Genomic DNA, 21,506 nt, shown 5'->3' with positions numbered 1-21,506 from the left:
CTTCTCTCCTGCTTTGGCTCTGCAACTTCCTCCATGTCACTGCTGCCGCTGTTCCTGGTGCTGAATCACCAGGGCGGAGTGCCCCACCCGGAGTGACACTGTCCCTACAGTCCCTGCTCCCACAGCCAGAGGCTGAGGAACGCAGGACGCTGTTTGTGATGAGCATGGAGTAGGCACCTAAGTCCTCTTGCTTTAACAGAAAGTCACGCTGAGAACCATCCGGACACAGAGTGTGCCCTCAACACTGGACGCGTATCCGCAGGCAGCTCCCGGCTACACGGACCCAGAAACCGTGGAAGCCGGGTTCACGTCTGCTCATGTGACACAGGCGGCTTCCGTGTAAGTCCATGAACGCGGCAAAGGCGTGCAATGAGGTGCCCGAAGAACTGAGCCCCGGGGACCAGCATGAAGTCCCACCTCGCAGGCACGGCCGTCCTCGCCGTGGCGCCTGGGTTAGATGAAGTTGTTCTTGTTATGTCCGTGTCATTCATTATAGTGAATTCTGCAGAAGTGTATTTCTACCCTTAGCGGAAGCCCCGTCCTGGCCCGGTACCGGGTTCCTCAGCCACAGTCTGCCCGTCGTGCTGAGACCGCAGCGCTGAGCAAACATTGTTGGCACATTGAGTGAGAGAACATTTAAATGAGTTTCCTGTTCTCCACCGAAGTCTCCAGAGAATGAGGCGGTACATGGGACGTCCCCGAGAGGGCCTGGGCGGCGTGAATGTGTTCAGGGTCCATTTCCAGAAGGTCTCCTCCCCGCCCCGCCCCTGTCCTCTCCCCGCCCCTTCCCTCCCTCCTCTCCCACCCCCTCCCCGCAAAATGCCTCCCTATAAGCGGGCTCTTCAGGGAAATCACCCTGTGGATGTAAGTGATTTATGGTGTCAGTTCATGTTTCCACAGAAGAGGGATGTGAATTGAGTATGTGAGTTTGGTAATTTTCCTCACAATCCCATAATCATGCTTGGGTCCTTGGAGAGGGAAAAACATTCTATTTTATTTTGTGCTCTTGACACCAAAAGTGTTTGATGGAAAGATTTGAAGATTCTCACTAGACGTGGGGAGGGGAAGAGAGAGTCCCGGTCCTCAACACAGAGTCAGACACAGGGTCCCCAACACAGGGTTAGACACAGGGCCCCCCACACAGAGTCAGACACAGGGCCCCCAACACAGAGTCAGACACAGGGCCCCCAGCACAGAGTCAGACACAGGGGCCCCCACACACAGTCAGACACAGGGCCCCCAACACAGAGTCAGACACAGGGCCCCCACACAGAGTCAGACACAGGGGCCCCAACACAGAGTCAGACACCGGGGCCCCCAGCACAGAGTCAGACACCGGGGCCCCCAGCACAGAGTCAGACACAGGGCCCCCAACACAGAGTCAGACACAGGGCCCCCAGCACAGAGTCAGACACAGGGCCCCCAACACAGAGTCAGACACAGGGGCCCCCAGCATAGAGTCAGACACAGGGGCCCCCTAACACAGAGTCAGACACAGGGGCCCCCAGCACAGAGTCAGACACAGGGCCCCCAACACAGAGTCAGACACAGGGGCCCCCAGCACAGAGTCAGACACAGGGGCCCCCAGCACAGAGTCAGACACAGGGCCCCCAACACAGAGTCAGACACAGGGGCCCCCAGCACAGAGTCAGACACAGGGGCCCCCAGCACAGAGTCAGACACAGGGGCCCCAACACAGAGTCAGACACAGGGGCCCCCTAACACAGAGTCAGACACAGGGGCCCCCACACAGAGTCAGACACAGGGGCCCCCTAACACAGAGTCAGACACAGGGGCCCCCAGCACAGAGTCAGACACAGGGGCCCCCACACAGAGTCAGACACAGGGGCCCCCAACACAGAGTCAGACACAGGGCCCTAACACAGAGTCAGACACAGGGGCCCCCACACAGAGTCAGACACAGGGCCCTAACACAGAGTCAGACACAGGGGCCCCCACACAGAGTCAGACACAGGGGCCCCCTAACACAGAGTCAGACACAGGGGCCCCCACACAGAGTCAGACACAGGGGCCCCCAACACAGAGTCAGACACAGGGGCCCCCACACAGAGTCAGACACAGGGGCCCCCAACACAGAGTCAGACACAGGGGCCCCCACACAGAGTCAGACACAGGGGCCCCCTAACACAGAGTCAGACACAGGGCCCCCAGCACAGAGTCAGACACAGGGCCCCCAACACAGAGTCAGACACACAGGCCCCCAGCACAGAGGTTTTTGCTAACCCCTCCCTCCAGTAGGCTTCAGGGGACTCTGACATGACACTAGCCCAGACCCTTCCATTTCACAGGGCAAATAATAATGATAACAATAATAATAATAATAAAGAACTAGGTTACTGACAAGTTTGCAAATACTGAAAATTACATGTCACACAAACACGGAGAGCAATGTGGTGCTTACATCAATAGTAACACAGGGGATGCTCGAACATTCAATCATGGGTATTACCGTTCCCAGCGCACTCCATGCCCGCATTTCCATCTGACCCAACTGTCCTTCCACCTCTAGGACGTCTTTCCGGCATCACTGTAGTCCGGCCAGTGACCCATTCTTTCCGGCTTTGCTTGTCTGAGTCTGTCTCCCCTTCACTGCTGAAAGTCGCTTCTGCTGGGTATGGAAATCCAGGGAATACAGGTGTGGCGCCCATTTCAAGATCTTTGTGTGCCGCATCTACGTCTGGGTCAGTTCTGGTTCCATCTTGGTTGATAACGTCTCTCCTCTCTGCTGGTCACGTATTCTTTGCATGACCTGCGGTCTCTGACTGAATGCTAGACGTCATGCCCTTGTCTTGTTGGGTGCGGAACAGTTCTGTAGTCCAAGAAATAGCCTTGGGCTTCTTGTTGGCACAGTTACTGGGTAATAGTTGAACCCATTCGGGTCTTGCTTTTCGATTTGTTCACTGCACCCAGGGACGCATTTAGTTTGGAGGAAATCATTTCTTTCTCCCGAGGAAGCTCTCCGGGGGCGGCAGCCGGTGCCCGTTGACAGGAAGTTGCCCAGCCTGGCGGCTGGGCAGCAGTATACCCAGCCCGCGTGGAGCTGGCGCCGCTTCTCGAAGCCTCTCACACAGTTTTCCCGCGTCTCTGGCTGCCTCACACAGCTTTCTCTCTCCAGGCTTTGTCCTGGCCCAAGGCTCTCCGATCGGCCTTGCCACTGCGGGAACCTGCTGGGCGCGGCCTGGCATAACCCGCCCTGCGACAGCCGAGCCCGAGCCCTCCCGGTGATCCGGGCAACCAGAGGCTCAGCTCATCTCTCTCTCTCTCTCTCTGGACTCGCTGCCCTTTGTCGCGGGGGTTCTAGAATCCGCGGTTTTGTACGTCCTGTCCAGCTTCTGCTTGTTTGTTTCCGGTCAGGACGGCGTACATCAAGTGCCCGATTGATCCCCCATCGTGAATATCCAAGAAAAACGCAGCAATGTGGAGAACGCGCGGTGTCAGATCCTACACATGCTGCCATGGGTGTAGGCATTTAGAGTAATCAAAACGGCGTGAATCGGAGGCGGAAGAGCAGGTGAATGGAGGACAGACTTAAGGTCCCGAAGTCAATACACTGTAACGCAGGGATTTATTTCAAATAAGTGGGGAAACGGGTTCTTTCCATACATGATACGGAAAACGCAATCTATAGATTCTGTGGGTAGAATAAGTAGAATTAGATTCGGATGAAACCCTTCACACTATAGGAAAATCTGTGTGGATCAAATAGTTTTAAAAGTGAAACCACGAAAAGTACTAGGAAAGATCGGCAGTCACGTCTCTAGTGATCCTGAATGTCAAGAAGACCCGCTAATAAGAATGACTGCAAAGGCGTCGTCCCGTAAAAACACACACTTCACACCAGCAAGTGCAGCGCAAACAGCTCTGAAACACCACAGAAGGCTTTCCAATTGAACTGCTGGTAACACCGTCTGCAGCCTCTATGGCCCGCAAAGGGTTACTCTGAGAAATGTTTGTGAGTGTAATTGTAAGCAAGTGGCCGTAATAATGAGCAATAAATAATAAAGACATACTCCTGCTCCCTTGGGATGGGAGGGGCAGTTCCACACGAGCTGTGGGGCTGCGATGTTCCCCCTGAGCAACTGGCACAGGTGAAAAAGAGTGACAGCAAGGCGGCGCATCTCCAGGACGGAGCAGTGTCCCCACCCAGCTTTGGGGAGAGTGGCCATCGCGCGGGCATTCGGGGGGCTGCGGGACGCAGGGTGGGTGACAAACACATTGCCACAGAAGCTCTCCTCCTAAAACTGAACGTGAAGCTGGCCAGGCGCGTCTACAGAACGTGCGTAAGGAAGAACACAGGGCCGAGGTGGCGGAGGAGCGTCAGCGCTCATCACCTTAGAGCTGAAGCAGATCCAACAGCGCCCACCGCTGGGAACCACCTAGACCTGCACGTACCGATACGGAAAACGGGTGCGATGCGTGACGTTAAAGATACCAGTCGCCAAATAATACGTGAGCTATGACCGCATTAAAATGTGTGCGTGTGTACCCATGTGAGCATACACCCCTACACCTTGAAAACAGTCTAAAGAAAACCACTAATAATGTTCACAGTGATTTCCCCCTGGTGCTTTGATTAAACGCGCCTTACCCTTTGCCTTATGTGAACGTACGCTGGCTAATTTTCTACAGCCAACACTGTGTTCTTATGATCAGGAAAGGCAACATGTATTTAAAACACACCTCAGTGGGCATGAGGTGTCCTGACTGTAGATCGGACTTCTCGTGTGGCAGGCAGCAGTGTGTGCTGTCAGGTAATGCGCATGTCGGCACGTGGTTCTCAGAAAAAGAACCACCACTAACACCGTTTCCAAGTCATTGCAACTTACTTGCCCCTTCCGCGCAGCTGGCGGGGAATTTCATGGCTGCCACGCTGTGTATTATGTAACGCGCAAATCAGGGCACGTTTATCTAAGGAACCACAGGTGTTACAGCTCGTTGCAGAGTCATTGTCAGAGAAACCTGATCAGTTTGAATGCTTCGTGTGGTTTGTAGAAACCGCAATCAACTGCGTGGGCATGATGCTAAACTGGCAGGAAGAGTTAGAGAAGAGCCAGTGCAGAGCCGAGATCAGATCAGCAAAAGCCAAGGCAGTGTAATGCTAACTCTGGTGGCCACGACCACGGCTGATGACTGCGTACAGGGGGGGCTCTGAGGTGGGACTTCACTCCCTGCATCAGGTGCAACGCCCCAACCTCTGCAGGTAAAAGGCAGCAGAATGACCGTTTCACCAATGAGGGAGCTGACAGGTGCCAAGGTGTGGTCCAAAGCCACGGCCTGCAGGTCAGAACCAGAATTCAGACCGAGCGTCCCTGAGTCCAGACCAAGGTCAGCCCGTGTAAAGGTGGGGCCCTGTTATAAGCCGTCAGATCAGACCACAGGTAAAGACACTGTGGATGGGGACTTGGGAAATAGGCCACGAATCTAAGAGCCCGGGTGTAGCCTCCCAGGACAGGACAGGACGGAACCGGCCAGACTTAGGACTGCATTTAACTCCCGGCAGGCGCGGCGCCTTTGGCACTATCCAATGGGGCATTGACGGGAGGCACTTGCTACTGTTTATCTAACACTGCCCCAGCTACAGATGCTTCAAATCCGCCCAGCATGAACTCTCAAGGCTGCCTAATTCTACTTGGATGCCTCATCAACAAATCAGTGCCTGACCTTCGATCCGAACCCCCTTCATAACAGGATGACACAGAGACGCACACGCACCATGGACCAGGATGTGCGCAGTCTGTGACATCACGGGCTCATGCACAACACTGTCGGGAGCGTGCCCATGATCCATCCGGGCTGCCAGCCACCGCGTGTTTACTGCTTTTTTTTAATTTATATATTACTCATGTATCTGCATTGTGGGCGGGTCTGTGCAGACTGCTTATCTCTGCTCCCATGGCAACCGTGGGAGGCTCCGAGCCGAAAGCATGGAGAGCTGAGGCCCCCTGTCACATCCGGGCAGCTGAGGGTGGAAGGCGGACCTGCTGGGGTGGATCACCTGGCTCCCCGGTCACCTCCCTCTGTGTCCATGTGGCCCTGCCATGCAGCCCTCGGCACGGGGGCCTCAGGGAAGCCGGGCACGTTCCGTGTCGGCAGAGGCCTCTGATGTGTGTGTCCCAGAAGAGAAAGTCAGACAGACACTGCTTTGGCTTTTGTGGCCTCCTGAGTAACACAGCGTCACCTCTTCTGTTTTCTGATCTCCAGCCAAGGCCCGAGGGGAGGAAGGTTAGAGCTCAGCTCAGATGAGAGGAGGGTCAGAGACTGTGCAGGCACATCCTCAAAGAGCCACACACGGATGCACAGCTTGCTAGTTATGGTCGGAGTCAAGACAGGGGATTGTCAAAGGAGAGAGAGAGAGAGAGAGAGAGAGGGGGGGGGGAGGGAGGAGGGAGCATACGGAAGAATAGAACATCCAAGGCAGAAAAGAATACTGCAATTGGGGGTGCCCCAGGTCATGATATAATGAGCTAATATCATGTTAATTTTGTTGTTGGGGAGCCCATGAGCTGCTAAGATTCAGTTCCTAAACCTTAATTAATTCCTCTCCCCCTTCTGCCCCCTTCTCTCCCTCTCCTTTTCGATAGAGGTTGGCTTTCACCATCATGAAGGGTTTGGTGTATTCGTTGCTGTTGTTTGTTTTTATGTAGTTTGGTGTAGTTTGGTGTGGTTTTGTGTGGTTTTTGAGGGCCACCTGTGAAATCTGAGTCCTTAGGAGGCACCCAGTGGGGCGGCTGTAAAGGAAAGGTGGAAAATGCAGACTGCATCCATGTTCTCAGTATCTGTTGTTCCCTGGTTCCTTTAACAACAACAACAACAAGTGAACATGCTCTGCACAGGGCCCGACAGCCAGGCGCCTAACGCTCGCTCGTGCGTCATCATGACTAAGAGTTCAGCCCTGACCCCGGGTCCAGCCCATCGTTCTAGCACTTGCCCCTCAGGGTCTGACGGTCAGAGGTCCTCTAGTCCCCTAACTGCTCACGGAGCCTCCGCCACAGCGGCCCCTTCTCCGCCACAGTCAGTGGCTCCGCTAACTCCGCAGAGTGGACGGGGCCATCCCCACAGCCCCTCGAAAGTGTCCCGCATTCCCACTGGGTGGCTTGGCCAGAGCCCTGCTCCCTAACCTCTGACCTGCAGGGACCCCGCGAGCGCTCTGCCCTTTTCCTGGCGTGACCACAGGAGAGGAGGAGCCATCGCATGGCTGACGCGCAGGCTGACGCGGACCTCAGCCGTGAGCGGTGCAAAGACCCCGCTGCTCACGGAAGGCAGCGCCGGGTGGAAGCGTGCGCTGCAGTATCGAGCGTGCTCGCGATGGAGGGTCACGGGGACCCGTGCTCCGAGGGTCTTCCCATGTGGCCCTCGCGCTAAGGGATAGTTTACTGCTCCACTGAAGGGGCTCACTGACCGGGCAGCTCCTGCGAGCACGGTGGGACGTTCCTGGGGCGGTAGAAGCGCCCGGGGAAGTGGGTCTTTGCCTGATGGAAACAGCCCATTGTATGGGGCAGGTGAGACGCGAGGACATGAGGGGACTCCAACGCAAAAGGAAAATACATTGTCCCTGATCTGTGCTCTCAGTGGCCCAGTCAACCATGGCCCGGAAATGGTAAATGGAAAATCCCACAAATAAGCAATTCTCCAGTTTACATCGCGTGCCCTTCCGTGTAGCATGGAGTCTCTGCATCTCTGCTCCGACCCCCTGGGATGTGAGTCACCCCTTTGTCCCGGCCTCCACACTATACGCGCTCCCCGCCCGTCACCCTCTGGTTGGGCCACCAGGTCACAGCGTGGAAGTGGCCCTCAGTTCGCTTGACGCTGCCCCCACACCACGGGGTGGGGAGCTGGCACAGACTCTCAGCACAGAGCTGCAGTGGGATCAGTCGATGGGAAGACAAAAAATTAAGAGGTGACTCCTCGGCCTCTGGGAGTAACAAACAGGTTTAAATTGCTGCTTCTAAGTGGCGTGTGGTCACCTGCAGGACTCTCTCCTGGCGGATACAGAATCAGGTCGATTACAGCGCAGAGTCACAGGTCGCAGTGAACAATGCATGCGGAGCAGGAGTTTCTGGCGATGGCGGATGAAAAAATTAGTTTTAACATTTAAAAATATACCATGGAAACGGCACACTGGCTTGCAAAGTGGCGTCACCCACTAAAACCAGGCTCTGTTTGCGGGCTCAGTGTGTGCTGTCCCTGGTCCATGCAGGTGCTCACTGTACCTGCACTGAGTTCTGGCACCGGGTCCCCTCCCGAGGGAGGCGTTTCAGACAACAGTGTGGGAGCCGCTCGCAGCACCGAGGAGGGTGGCTGCGCTCCCTTCCCCGAGGTGAGGAAGAGCCCGGCTCCTAGTGAAAGGGGTGACGTCACAGAAAGGTCTCATCGGCACTGAGTCTCGGCTTCAGAGCCTTACAAATACCCGGTTCTCCAACTCCGCCTCCATTTCTTCAGCGCTCTTAACAACTGACACCTTTTTCCTAATAGAATAATCTATTTTTAAATGTAAGCATGTTTAAATGTTTTGCTTAAATATGCAAAATTTTAGCTGATTCTGTAATTCGGGACTTAATTTTATTTATTTATATTTTTGTGACTTAATTTTTTTAAAAAATGACACTTTTTGTTACCAAGTGCTCAAAACTTAGTTTGGCAGTGAACTGTCCTTGCGCCTGAATAGCTGATTGGTTTTTGAAAAATGACATAAGTTTCTAGTTTGTCACCAAAATTGCATGTCAGACAACAGAGCATTTTGTCTCGCGTCGGCACCGTTCCATTATAATATGAGCAGGACCTCAGAGCTGCACCGTGAGATTTTACTTGGTGGTTAGAAAGAAGGGCTGTGGGGGGCCAGGGCGGGCGGGGGGCCAGTTCCCTTCGGCCGAACCCCAGGGCAGACCAGGGGGGGAGCAGAGGTGTCGCCCCTCTCTCACTTCTGCTTCCACCCTTCACCTGAGCTGCCAGCTGCCCGCGGGCTCCCGGAAGCCAGGAAGCTGGGACTGCTCCATGCGAACCGGGAGGCGCCAGTGCCCAGGTTGGCTCCTGGGAGGTACACGTGGGCGTGGCTGCATGGAACAGAGCCCACGGCTGCTCTCCGTCCTGCCAGTGAAGCTGTCATTTGCGCTGTCGCGCGGATGCCTGGTCACCTGAGGTCGTCTCTTCCACGCAGGACACAGCAGCCTGTGCCTGTGGCTGGATGAGGGGTCAAGTAGGAACGGGGCGTGCACCCAGGAAGCCACCCTGAGGGTCCCGAGTCTCACTGGGTGAGATTCTCGTAAAGTCTAAAAGGACAATAAAAACCACCAGGAGAAACACAGGCCCCGGGGGAAAGCAACACCGTGAAACGGAAACACTGACAAGGAGCTTTTGGACATAAAATAAGCAAATGGATGTCCTTATAAGTAACAGTGGTTTCCCGTGGGTGCCTCTGACTTGCTATGCATGTCATTTTAGTCAGCATCTCCCGAGAGGATGAATCTGAGACACAGACCCGAGTATAACTCCCTTTGACTGATGTTCCCAGGGCAGGACCCAGCCCACTGCGGACCAGGAGGGAGATAAGCCGCATGGGGAGTGAGATGGGAGCTCTGCATTTATTGTATTGAGTTTAGTAATTATGTTATTTACTAGAGGCCCAGTGCACAAAATTTGTACATGAGGCAGGGTGGGGGGGAGGGGCAGGGAGTCCCTCAGCCCGGCCTGCGCGCTCTCTAATCTGGGACCCCTTGGGGGATGTCCGACTGCCAGTCAGATATCCCTCTTGCAATCTGGGACCACTGGCTCCTAACCGTTTGCCTGCCTGCCTGATCGCCCCTAACCATGCTGCCTGGCAGCCTGATGTCCTTAACTGCTCCCCTGCCAGCCTGATCGCCCCTAACTGTCTTTGCTTGCTGGCCTGAACTCCCCCTAACCGCTCCCCTGCTGGCCTGATCACCCCCTAACCCAGGGGTGGGCAAACTTTTTGACTCGAGGGCCACAATGGGTTCTTAAACTGGACCGGAGGGAGGGCCGGAACAAAAGCATGGATGGAGTGTTTGTGTGAACTAATATAAATTCAAAGTAAATATCATTACATAAAAGGGTACGGTCTTTTTTTTTTTTTTAGTTTCATTCATTTCAAATGGGCCGTAGTTTGCCCACGGCTGCCCTAACCACTCCCCTGCCAGCCTGATCACCCCAAACTGCCCTCCCCTGCCGGCCTGATTGCCCCTAACCACCTCTGCCTCGGCCCCTGCCATCGTGTCTTTGTCTGGAGGGTCATCCGGAAGACGTCTGGTCTAATTAGCATATTACCCTTTTATTAGTATAGATTATAGTTCAGGGGATAGCTTTTAGAATCTAATTTTATTTGAAATAAATCAGTGAGCTATTTTAAGAGGCCCTTCTCAACTGTTTCTGCAAGAAAAAGTTCTATGTAAAGACTCCGACTCCTGTCAAAATCAAGTAACCTAAAAAAGAAAATGTCATTTTACATGACACTTCTGGTAAATATTACTTCTCAAAATATAAACTGTAATTTATGCTATTGATTGTGAAATAGTAACACCGACTCCCCTCAGCAAGGGTGCCCATGGCCATGGATTACTTTGAAGAGTGGTGAATGGAAGCAGCCGATCGATGGTCCTCTCGCATCATGGATGTTTCTCTCTCCCTCTCCCTTCCTCTCTGAAATCAATAAAAATGTTGTTTAAAGATATGATGTGGAATTTAGGCATAAGGCCCAGAGAGGAGGACTTCTGGGTTTGCCCTAGCCTCTGTGTGCAAATAAAAATATAACACCCCCCCACACACACATGTACAGACACAACGATCTTCATTGTCTAAGGTATCGTAGGCAAAATATAAAATGAAGATTTACACAGAAAATGTAGTTTTATATCATTTCCAAAGTTGAATTAATCCCCCTAATGGAGAATATCCTACTGACTTCCCCCCTTTTAACCTCAAGCCCATACTCTTTGAATTGACCAAAAAGTTCCTTTCATGAAGTGAGACGCCTTTCAGGACCAATGCTGTGCTGTCCTACAATGACACCAATTAGTGTGAACCTGGATGCGGTTCAGTTTCTCTGTGTGAAGGTCAAGCTTATATTTGTACTCTAAAAACCAAGGTTAAATGGCACTGCTATTTCAAATGAGCTGGTGAGAGTATCTAAGTACATAAATATTAATTAAGACTACACTGGAAACCCTGCTCTTTTGAATTTTAAGTATATGGATATTTATATAAGTCATAGAAATTACACTTTTTTATGAGAATATAACATATCATGTCAAAAACACTGTCTAAAATTCAAAATTCCTGGCAAACTTAAGGAAGATAAAAGACTTAAAAGCGCCTATCTCTGCACCTCCTTCAGGAACAAGCACCCCCGCACACGGCAGAGGGCACAGGAGCCTGGCGTGCAGGTAGCTGCCCCCCGCACGCTCCGGAAGGGGCTCCGAGAGCAACGACTGCGGAATTCACGGCCGTCCGCACCGGCCCCCTGCACCGCCCGCCCCAGGAGTGCGCACGCACCGCCTGTGTCCCACCAGCGTTTAGTCAGGCTCACTAGACGTGGGGAACAGAGTTGGGTGTGACCATTTCTTTTTCTATCTTATAATATGTTTAAATAATGTTATCCTCTTTTTAATTAAATGGCATCTGTGATATTAAATACTCCCTCTAAACACTAATTCAGGTGCCTCCCAGAGGAACTGATGTCTGGTACCTTTCCATCACTGCTTAACCCCATAGTTCCACGTGGCTGTTTTTTATTGACTAAGTGATTGGATTTCCACGGTTAAGAGACTTCTCATGGCTACGTGTTGGTTAGTGATGTTTAAACGCCTCCGTGCCCTGGAACACGATCAGGGGTTGCAAACGCGCTGGAAACATGGGGTGTCCTCGTTGGCGGGGTTGGGGGGCAGCGCTCAGGGGGGCGGCCGGTCTGCTGGGTGTCAGTCGGCCCTGTCCTTTCTGAGTTCATCTGTTGGAGCTCACACCCTCAGCAAGTCAGTCACATTTCAATCTCAAAGTGGCGGGAGACTCGTCCACGTGATCCATGAATTCTGACAACTGGCCTTAATATATTTTTAAGTTCACGTTACTAACATGATGCCATTTCTAAACTGCTATATCTTTCTGGGTTATCACATCTTTTATTGGAAACTAGAGAGCCTCCCTTTAAGTAATGCCTCACCTCCCCCCGCCCCCAACTTGGGAAGATGGGTGTGTGCCCACAGTTCCAAGGAGGGACATTTCACCTGCACCCCGAGTAAACCAGGCAGCAGCGCCCAGCCCTCCGCAGCTGATCCAGGAGGGTGCTGCTCCGTGTGGGGATCTGGGTTCTTCCCCTGCTGAGCCCTGACCTCACTGTGACCTCTGCTGTCTGAGGCTTGCCACCCCGCTACCCCCATCAGTGGCTGCAGTTTATAGATATCCTCTCTGAAGTCTAGCTTCTCTGAATTCCTGGTGCATAAACTTTTTTCACTGTTGTCAGCACAGCCATCCTTCACAAACACATGCTTGTGTTTAATCCAGGTTTGTAGCTGGGGTGTGGGAAGGGTTTGGGGGCGGGACCAGAGCTGCACTGTCACCTGATTTATACCGAATCCTCTGCCCTGATATCCCAGGAGAGTGGGAGATGCAACCAGCGACAGCCATGATGTTCTCCCCCCTCACCCTCACAGTTCCCTCTTTGGCCGATTTGAGCTAAATCTTACGGATGCAGAACTGTCTACTCTCCTGTGACCCAATCCTGCCAACTAGGCTCAAGGTACGAGAGGCAGGCGGACTGGCTGTAATGGGAGGAGATTTCCAAAGACCCTCCCACTGCTGTAGAGATGCTATGGAGACCACAGCGTACGCACACCAGAGGATATGGCCTACCGCCATTATTATTAGAGTAGTTACATCTGCATATCATCCTATCTAATAAAACCCTAATATGCAAATTAACCAAAAGGCAGAACAATTGGTCGCTGTAACACACACTGACCACCAGGAGGCAGATGCTCAATGCAGGAGCTGCCCCCTGGTGGTCAGTGTGCTCCCACAGAGAGAGCACCACTCAGCCAGAAGCCGGCTCACAGCTGGTGAGCACAGCGACGGTGGTGGGAGCCTCTCCCGCCTCCGCGGCAGTGCTACGGACCCCTCGGGGGATGTCCACCTGCTGGCTTAGGTCCGGTCCCGGACTGCATGAGGGCATAGGCCAGGCTGAGAGACACCCCCCTGCCCCGTGCACGAATGTCATGCACCGGGCCTCTAGTGTGTACTATATGATACACATGCTGCATCTGTGTGCAAGCGCTTGCAGGTAACTGTACTTAAGAGTTCTCCCTGCAAAACATGCCCTTCAATTTCATCCCGCGGCAAACCCAGGACTGAATGAAGCGTGACCGCCGTGGGCAGTGACACGGAGTCACCGACTTGTTCAGGATCTGCATCAACAGCAGCCTGCCCGTGGCCCCAGCCCAGTCCGATGGAGAGGGACGTCACACGCTCCCCGCTGCTCTGTATCCGCGCCACCCGCAGGCGGGAGAGGAGGCGTCTGAGGATCGAGCCCGAACGCCGCACCTGTTGCTACTGACAGACCTAGTTCCTGGAGAAGACACGAGCTGGCCGCAGCCGTCTGTGAACTCACAGTGCTACTTGTGTTGGCACTGAGGCTGCATTCATTGCTCAGAAAACATATCCTCAGGTTGTGATGGCCCCAGGGACTCTCAAGGTAAAAGGTATAACAGGCAAATTGCAAACGTGACCATAATAATAGCATTGCTTCTAAGGTGACTGCAGTGCTCAGGGTCTCTCTGGAGAAACACCTGCTCTGCAGGAAGCCCGGGGCGCCCGCTGGCACGGGGACAGAGGGGTGGCTCCCAGGGAGCTGGTCACCCTTCTACCTGCGTGCAGTGCCCGGTGTCAGAAAACCGCCACCGGAGGCGGAGGGGCAAACAGAGCGTGGCTGAGTGACACGGGATGCAGTACAAGTCTCACGGCTTCAGGAAAGACATCCACACCGTGTCTTTGCTCTTTTCCTTTGCCAGGCCTGACCCCTTCTTGTTCACATCCCATGACTATCACTCTGTAAGGCAGCGGTTCTCAACCTGTGGGTCGCGACCCCTGTGGGGGTCGAACGACCCTCTCACAGGGGTTGCCTAAGACCATCGGAAAACACATATATAATTACATATTGTTCTTGTGATTAATCACTGTGCTTTAATTATGTTCAATTTGTAACAATGAAATGGGGGTCCCCACAACATGAGGAACTGCATTAAAGGGTCGCGGCATGAGGAAGGTTGAGAACCACTGCTGTAGGGAGTCAAATGGTCGCGTTCTGTCACAGTCACCCAGAGCGGCGCGGTCCCCAGGAAGGTGACCCTGGAAGGCAGTGACACGGAGACGTTTGGGTGAATGTTAGAGACACTTCCGAATCTTGCACCACTTTTGGCGAATATTATCGGACAAGAGAAAAGCCAGCATGTTGGTCTCTCGGGTCATTTCCTCGTGAACATGGGAGATGCCACCCTGACAGAGGGGGCGCGGCAGGTACTTACCGCGCTTGTCCCGGGGCAGCCTGGCGACTGGCACTCACCCCTCATCCGCTTCGGGATCAGGACGTCGTCCCAGCAGGACGGGCCCTGTGAAAAGAAGCAAACACATCCTTGGTGCGCTAATTGTCATGAAGGTGTTCTCCCGCGTGAATGCAGTCTGTGAGTCCATGTTATAAAGCGACCATGGCCTCAGTGGGCCCCAGCGACTTTCCGAGTGCAGTCCAGAGATGCTGGGCGTCCTCGGGACCCATTTTCACAGCCGTCCTAGGATGACCTTGGGCACGTTGCTCCAAACACGTACGTCACTTACGTGTGGGGACCCCCTCACTGCAGCCCAATTTAATTCTTACAAGTTGAAATAAACTTTTTTTCTTACAGTTCATTATCATTTCAACTGGCAAATTTTAAAAAACATTTTTATCATAATTACTAATTTATTTTACAGAGGAAGGGAGAGGGGGGGAGAGAGAGAGAGAGAGTAAGAAACACTGATGTGAGAGAGTAACATTGTTCCCTTGCCTCCCATAGGAGCCCCCACTGGGGACGGAACCCACAACCTGGGTGTGGGCCTGACTGGGAACCACCGGGCACGGGCCTGGGTGCATTTCATCACCTCAAAGTCCGTGGTGATGAAACTCTCTGGGCAAACTGCCAACAGGAATCTTCATGCCTTAATTCTTCAGAGTCCAAAAAGCAACAGAAACATCTATGTGAGAATTCCTCAAACGAAAGGTCACCTAAGTTACCACTTTATTTCACAAAACTCACTCACACTTTCCTTTTTGACCTCAAACCATAACAAAATAATATAAGTAATAGCGCCTCAGCGTTCCGTTGGATGTAGGGTCCATAATAAAGTACAGACGTGCTGGTTTATCCACACCAGCCATGGTTAGCACTGAACCATTGCCACCGCCCTCCTCAAAGTGGGGAGCAGTGCCCCGTGAATGTGCGCCACTGCAAAGCGGAGTTAACTTTGCCCCTGTCTAGTCTGGAAAGCGGAAGGTGGTAGCTGGGTAATCGCAGCAGATGACTCAGTGTTTCCATGGTTGCAGCAGCTCTGTGTGGGAGGGAGCATGGTCTGCGACTGGACTAGACAGGAGGGCGAGTCCCAGGGCAGCTGAGGAGCTATGGATGAGAGCGTGTCACGGAGGGGACCCCCAACGCTGTACTTCATCTCTCTCATGGGCAGGATTGGAGAAACATGTCTGAAAATATGCCAGAACATCCATGTGAAATACCCATGATCATGAAGACTCACGCAGCTGCTTCTTAGAGAACGTTGTCCTGGTTAAGCCCAGAATTGGTCACAACCAAGAAAAATACAGGCATTTCTTGAGCACCCAGAGCAGGTGAGCAACTCTGGCCTGGGGTCTGTTCTGTGCAGCCGATGGACTGAGAAGGTCCGAGGTTATAAATGGTTGGAAAGCATATTGGAAAAGCGGAAGAAGAGTATTTCATGGCCCATGAACAGTAAATGACCTTCAGGCCTCCACGTTCATGATGAAGTGTACAGACCAGCCATGGGGTTCACATCTGTATCGACTGTGCTACTTTTCAAGCCGCAAGGGCAGGACTGACTCACAGCACAGAGGACGGGCTCTCCAGGTCTAAACTATTTACCGTCTGGCCCTGAATGCAAAGTGTGTGCCAATCCTTGAGCTATAGGCAATTACTATTAAAAAATTGAGGCAGCATTTTGGCCACCGTGTAATCTCATTAGTCTGTAGGAGTAGCTGTGCCCTGGGTCTCCTATGAGAAATTACTTCAATTAAAGGCTTAGGGCTGTTGACCTGTGAAATCTGAGAAGGTGTGGTTAGAAGGTAGTGATTTGGGTTGTTTGAATCAGTAAGAGAGTGGAAAATTACAACTAGAGAAGACACTTGGGGGTTTTTCCTGACTGATATTACCACCAGCTGGAAAACCACAAAGTAGAATGCTATTTAAACACATCCATGAGATGCACTTAAATCAGAAATTCAGGCAAATGACTCAATGGCATGGCCCACATTTCTGGAAGGACTTTTTGTTTAAGCTGAGACCTGAAGAATGAGTAGAAGTCAGACAGGAAGAGGAACGTTCTACCACAGAAAGAAGAATTATGATCAGGGAGAAAAAAACCATGTACCACCAAGCTCTGGATTGGTTTCTGGGGTAATATCCCCAACAAGGTGATACTGATAATTGATTCATAAATAATTGATTTTTCTGTACAACATTCTAAATACTGTAGCCAGAACCAAGGTTCGGCTGCCTGCCATCAGCCCAGGTTCCTGCCCGTCAGCCCAGGGTTCACAGGGGGAGCAGCCCGTCATCCCGGACAGCTGAGTGGAGCTCCCACTGTGGTAGCGCACTGACCACCAGGGGGCAGGTCCTGCATTGAGCATCTTCCCCCTGGTGGTCAGTGTGTGTCATAGCGACTGGTCGACCAGTCATTCTGGTTGTTCTGCTGTTCGGTCGCTGGGCTTTTATTATATAGGATGGTATTCATCTACATGGTACATAACAGTCAGTCAGCACTTACAGAAACAAGGTCACAAGAATGATGGGGATTGTTACAATACCACAGCAGTACTTAATAAAATGACTCAACTGCATATACAGTAAGATGTAATACTATGCAAAGTACTGATTTCTAAGCAATTAGGATGGTAAGATGGTAAACAATGTCTTCATACTTTTGAATTAGATGGACTGAATTTCAATTCCGGTTGACATTAACAGCCACACAACGATGGGAAAGTTACTCAATTAACCAGAACATTCATTTTTTAGGTGTAATGGGGGAATAGCAAGTGCACCTACCTCATAGGGTTGATGGTTAGATGAGATAAAGTACTTAGCATAATCCTATGCCCTTAGTGAATATTCAATAAATATTAGCAGGTGCTGCTGCATGACTATAGTATGAGAACAATGTGATCTCGGAAAGAGCTCCTCAATACACAAAATGTCAGATGATCTAAGTTCTGGAGAGAATTTCGGGAGAGTTTAGGCTGATAAATTTAAGAACCTTATGCTTCCCTTTCTTATCTGTATAGCGTGGGCAATAAGAACTCGGGCCAAATAAGATAAGGAATGAGCTCATTGATGGGAAAACCCATTACGGACGATAAGGCACGTTAGAGACATCAGTCAGTGCAGAGGGAATGGAGCCATGTGTATTCCTGGACTCATGCGTTCACCCCACTTTCGGCAGCCCCTTATACAGCACCGCTTCCCGGCAGGAGGGGTGCTCGGTGTGTAGGGATGCAGCTGCTGCTCGCATCCGCAATTAACCAGCTCCGAGTCACGCTGTACTGAGTGCCTGATGCTGCCGGGCTAACTCAACAGCTGCTTAAACAGAGTATCTCTCTGGCCTTGGAGATTTCTCCCAAGTGCTGGGATGTCACCGTAGCTTATCTCTATATATAAAAGCCTAAGCGACCGAACAACCGGTCGACCAGTGCGCTCCCACAGCCGACCTCCCTTGGCCCCTCCCCCCACTGGCCAACCTTCTGTGGTCCCTCCCCGCAGCTGGCCAGCCCCCCCGCCCCCAGCATTGGTCTCGATCACTGGCAGGCCAAGGGACCCCACCCGTGCACATATTCATGCACTGGGCCTCTAGTAAAACATAATTTGGCATAAAACAAATTTCCTTCCACCACTAAAGTATGCTTCATGTCATAAAAAAGCAAGCATTTCATAATCTAATCCTCAATAACATACTTGTCCCTCACAAGAAAATTATTAGAAGAGAGAAACCTCACATGTCTTCACAAATTAGTGTCATTGTAAGTGAAACAACTCCTGTCCACTGCCCTGCAGCTCGGCCGTGTTTGACAAAGCCCATCACTGTCATTACAGACGGCCAGTCCCGCATGCAGGGCGCCATCACGCTAAACACATTAACATCACACAGTGCGCGGTTCTGTCACGATTCCCAGTTGCCAAACTATTCGTAAACCGCAAGAGGCCTTCAATTATACTGAGTGTTGACAGCTTTCTCGCCGCACAGCACAGCGAGAGCAGGTTTAAACAGCGGTGGGGTTTTTGTTTTTTTCATTCCATTTCATAGAATTTAAACAATGGAGACAAATGAAGACTTGCAGTGAGTCACCGTGATGCACTCCTCACAGATTTAACTTCGGAGAACCGTGTGATTACCTTCATCTGCTCGAGCTGTGTGCTAAGAATAGTCTGCATGGAGTGGCTTGGCCACGGCTCAGATTAGAGGCGGTTCCAGGCAGCACGATGTGTCCTCACTGTGGAGATGGCCGCCCTCATTTCAGTTCCAGGCCTGCGCATCCATTTGAATAGCAGCACTCATTATCATGTGAGGCCGCACAGTCCTCCCAGCTGCTCTCTGTCCTGGGTTGTGACTGGACCAGACCATGCTTATTAAACGAGATGAGACGATTATTAGATTTCTGTGAATGCCCAGATGCCATTGTGGGCATGCAGGCTCAGCCTTGAGTTCTCAGAATAAACGCTGTGGCCAGCACATGACATTTAGGTGCGTAATCTCCTCCTCTAAACCCCTAACTGGCACTGAACTCAATCGGCCGCCGTTTTGCGAGAAAGGGAAAGGATGAAATCAGGTAGGATTCTGGTTAAAACTAGAAGGTGGTCATAACTTGTCTGTTGTGCCAGTGTAATCACAGCAGGTCCTCGGGCTACGTTGGAGATCCGTTCCTACGGCGACGCAACTTGATTTTCGCCGTAAGTCGGAACCCACCTACATAAGCGCCTACGTCACTCACATGGAGCACACACACAGTGGTAATGAAGTGAAACAGTAAAAAAATTTAAAAGAAAGATAACAATTCCTGACCTTACTTGTGGTAAATAATAAAAACCATAAAGCACATATGTAGATATGTCGAAATGACGGAACCTTTTTTTTATAAATAAATGGGAGATGGCCACGTAACCACAGAATGACACATATCAAGTCCGACATAACCCGAGGACTGCCTGTAGTTGTCCATGAAGATGTAGCAGTAGAGGTAACTGTCCCCGCCAGTCCACAGAATCTGCACAACGAGCTGGTAGGACTTGAGTGGGCAACTGGCTGGACAAGAAGGGGGTGGGCCAGGGGGAAGCCCCTTCTCAGGGGTCCTGGAGGCAGTGGACTGGGATGCGGCTCCACAATCAGGCCCCGAACACATACAGAGGGAGCAGGCTCCGGGTGTGCCTTGGTCCTGAGGGCGCGCTTACGCATTTATGAGGCTCTTTTATTCCCCAAACCAGGTATTTCCACGGATGCCAGCGCATGGGGGTTCTTACTCTTGCCCCTTACTGACCTAGGGGTGCAGAGCTGACACAATCAAGGCCTTCACCACCACCGCCACCACCACCACCATCATCATCATCACCATCAACATCCACAAAAACCAAAAGAACGAAACGGATTGCTGGCCGGAAGGAAAGTTAGCCCTGGGATAGGGATGCTGGCTGTCATTTTTTTAAAGACATGGTCCAGTTTAATATGCATTGAACATTGCTCAAGTTCACAAATTTTCCCCTCGGCCTTTCATTTCAAGAGACTTCTACCATTTCTCTCCTTCTCTCTCCTTTTCCTCTCCCTTTCTCCCCCTGACTGTGTTATGATCAAGGTCCAATGGCCTAAAAATCACCGAGAGAGGAGAAAAAAGGCTTAATTCTTAATCAAAACCAGCTAAATTTGTAGCTATCTGAACTTCTCAGGAAAAATTCAAGCTGGCTAAAGTTCACACCCAAAGTGTCCCCTTTGCCCCCCACCACACACACCCAATACTTTTCTGTAATAATTACCCCTAATTATAGTTTATTCTTTTTCCTCCCCTTTAGCTTAATCTTTTTTACTTAATAAAACTAAGTTCTCTAAAACTCTTTTCTTTCTGTTTATATTCCTTTCATCAAATGAAGTGGGAAAGATTTTTGTTGACAAACAAAGTAGATCTTGGTTATAAGTCATTCTAAGTCTCCATTTTCTGAAATAATAGTCCTTTTAGGAGAACTCTTATCTCCCCACATCCCTGCCTTTGCCTGAGAACTGGGCTCCCACCGTCTTCTCAACGCCCCTCGCTCGCTCACCCATGGAGTCCGCCATGTGTCTCTCAGTGAGGATGTGTCGTGTCCTCCCGTGGGAGCAGAGCGCCAGCTCTCGGTGGCTGCAGGCGCCTGCACTCCCCGGGCCAGCTGTATCCGTATCTCGAACATTCCGATGCCTGCTGATCAACTCCCACTGGCCCGCTGAATCAAAGGCGGAGGGGGAAGACGCACAGTTAATTCTAAAACTAAGCCAACTGTTTCCGGCGAGCGTGGCTGTGCTGAAACACCTATGGCGCGTTGTCGGCACACCCAGCAGGCCAGTCCTCGGTTTGGGAGGCCCTCATCGCCTCGCTCCCCGCTGGCGTGGATATTAACCTACTATACTTCTCTGAAAGCAAACCCGGCCCACCAGCTGCAAAACCACTGACCGTCCTGTTCCTGCTCCCAGCACAGAGCTCCCCTTCAGGGTCTGACTCTCCCACGAGGCTTTGCCACACCACAGCTGCCCGGGTGTCCTGCTCGTTCTACTGACAGAGAGAAACGCATGAGGGTGAACAGATGGGCCTGGGCAGGGCCTCTTGTCAGTCGGTGTTATTCTCAGCTCAGCTTCCTTCAAAATAGCTCCCCCACCTCCCGCCCACCCATAGCTGTTCCATGAACTACCGACTGAAGTACTCGCTCCTTATGCCCAGGACCACATCTGTCTATAATACATTGAAATCTATTTCAGACTCTTGTCGGTTTTTTGTGTTAACACCTCGAATTGGCACCATGTGAAATAGGTATCTTGTCAGCCAACAGCTCAAGGGTTCTGAAATTCAACATTCTCTCATTTCTAAGTTTCAACTCTCATGATTTTAGTACATGGACACGATTTGTTCCAATTTCCTCTCTAGGGTTTAACGACGGATTCTGATTCCTGAAGGTAGCCTGCCAGCTGAGGCACGTGCG

General features: G+C 51.7%; 1 protein-coding gene across 3 annotated transcripts in view; it reads right to left on the bottom strand.

Annotated features, from left to right (window-relative positions):
• The window catches only part of PRKN (parkin RBR E3 ubiquitin protein ligase), a 533,123-nt gene that overhangs the window by 221,718 nt on the left and 289,899 nt on the right, over positions 1–21,506 (bottom strand). For all 3 annotated transcript variants that reach the window (XM_059699897.1, XM_059699895.1, XM_059699896.1), the window contains exon 5: positions 14,544–14,627. In XM_059699897.1, coding sequence (XP_059555880.1) covers positions 14,544–14,627 — 84 coding nt within the window. The remainder of the gene's footprint in view (positions 1–14,543; positions 14,628–21,506) is intronic.

The sequence above is a fragment of the Myotis daubentonii genome, chromosome 6 (genome assembly GCF_963259705.1).
Source record: "Myotis daubentonii chromosome 6, mMyoDau2.1, whole genome shotgun sequence".
Classification (NCBI taxonomy): Eukaryota; Metazoa; Chordata; class Mammalia; order Chiroptera; family Vespertilionidae; genus Myotis; species Myotis daubentonii.
This window is presented reverse-complemented; position numbering and strand designations above follow the sequence as displayed.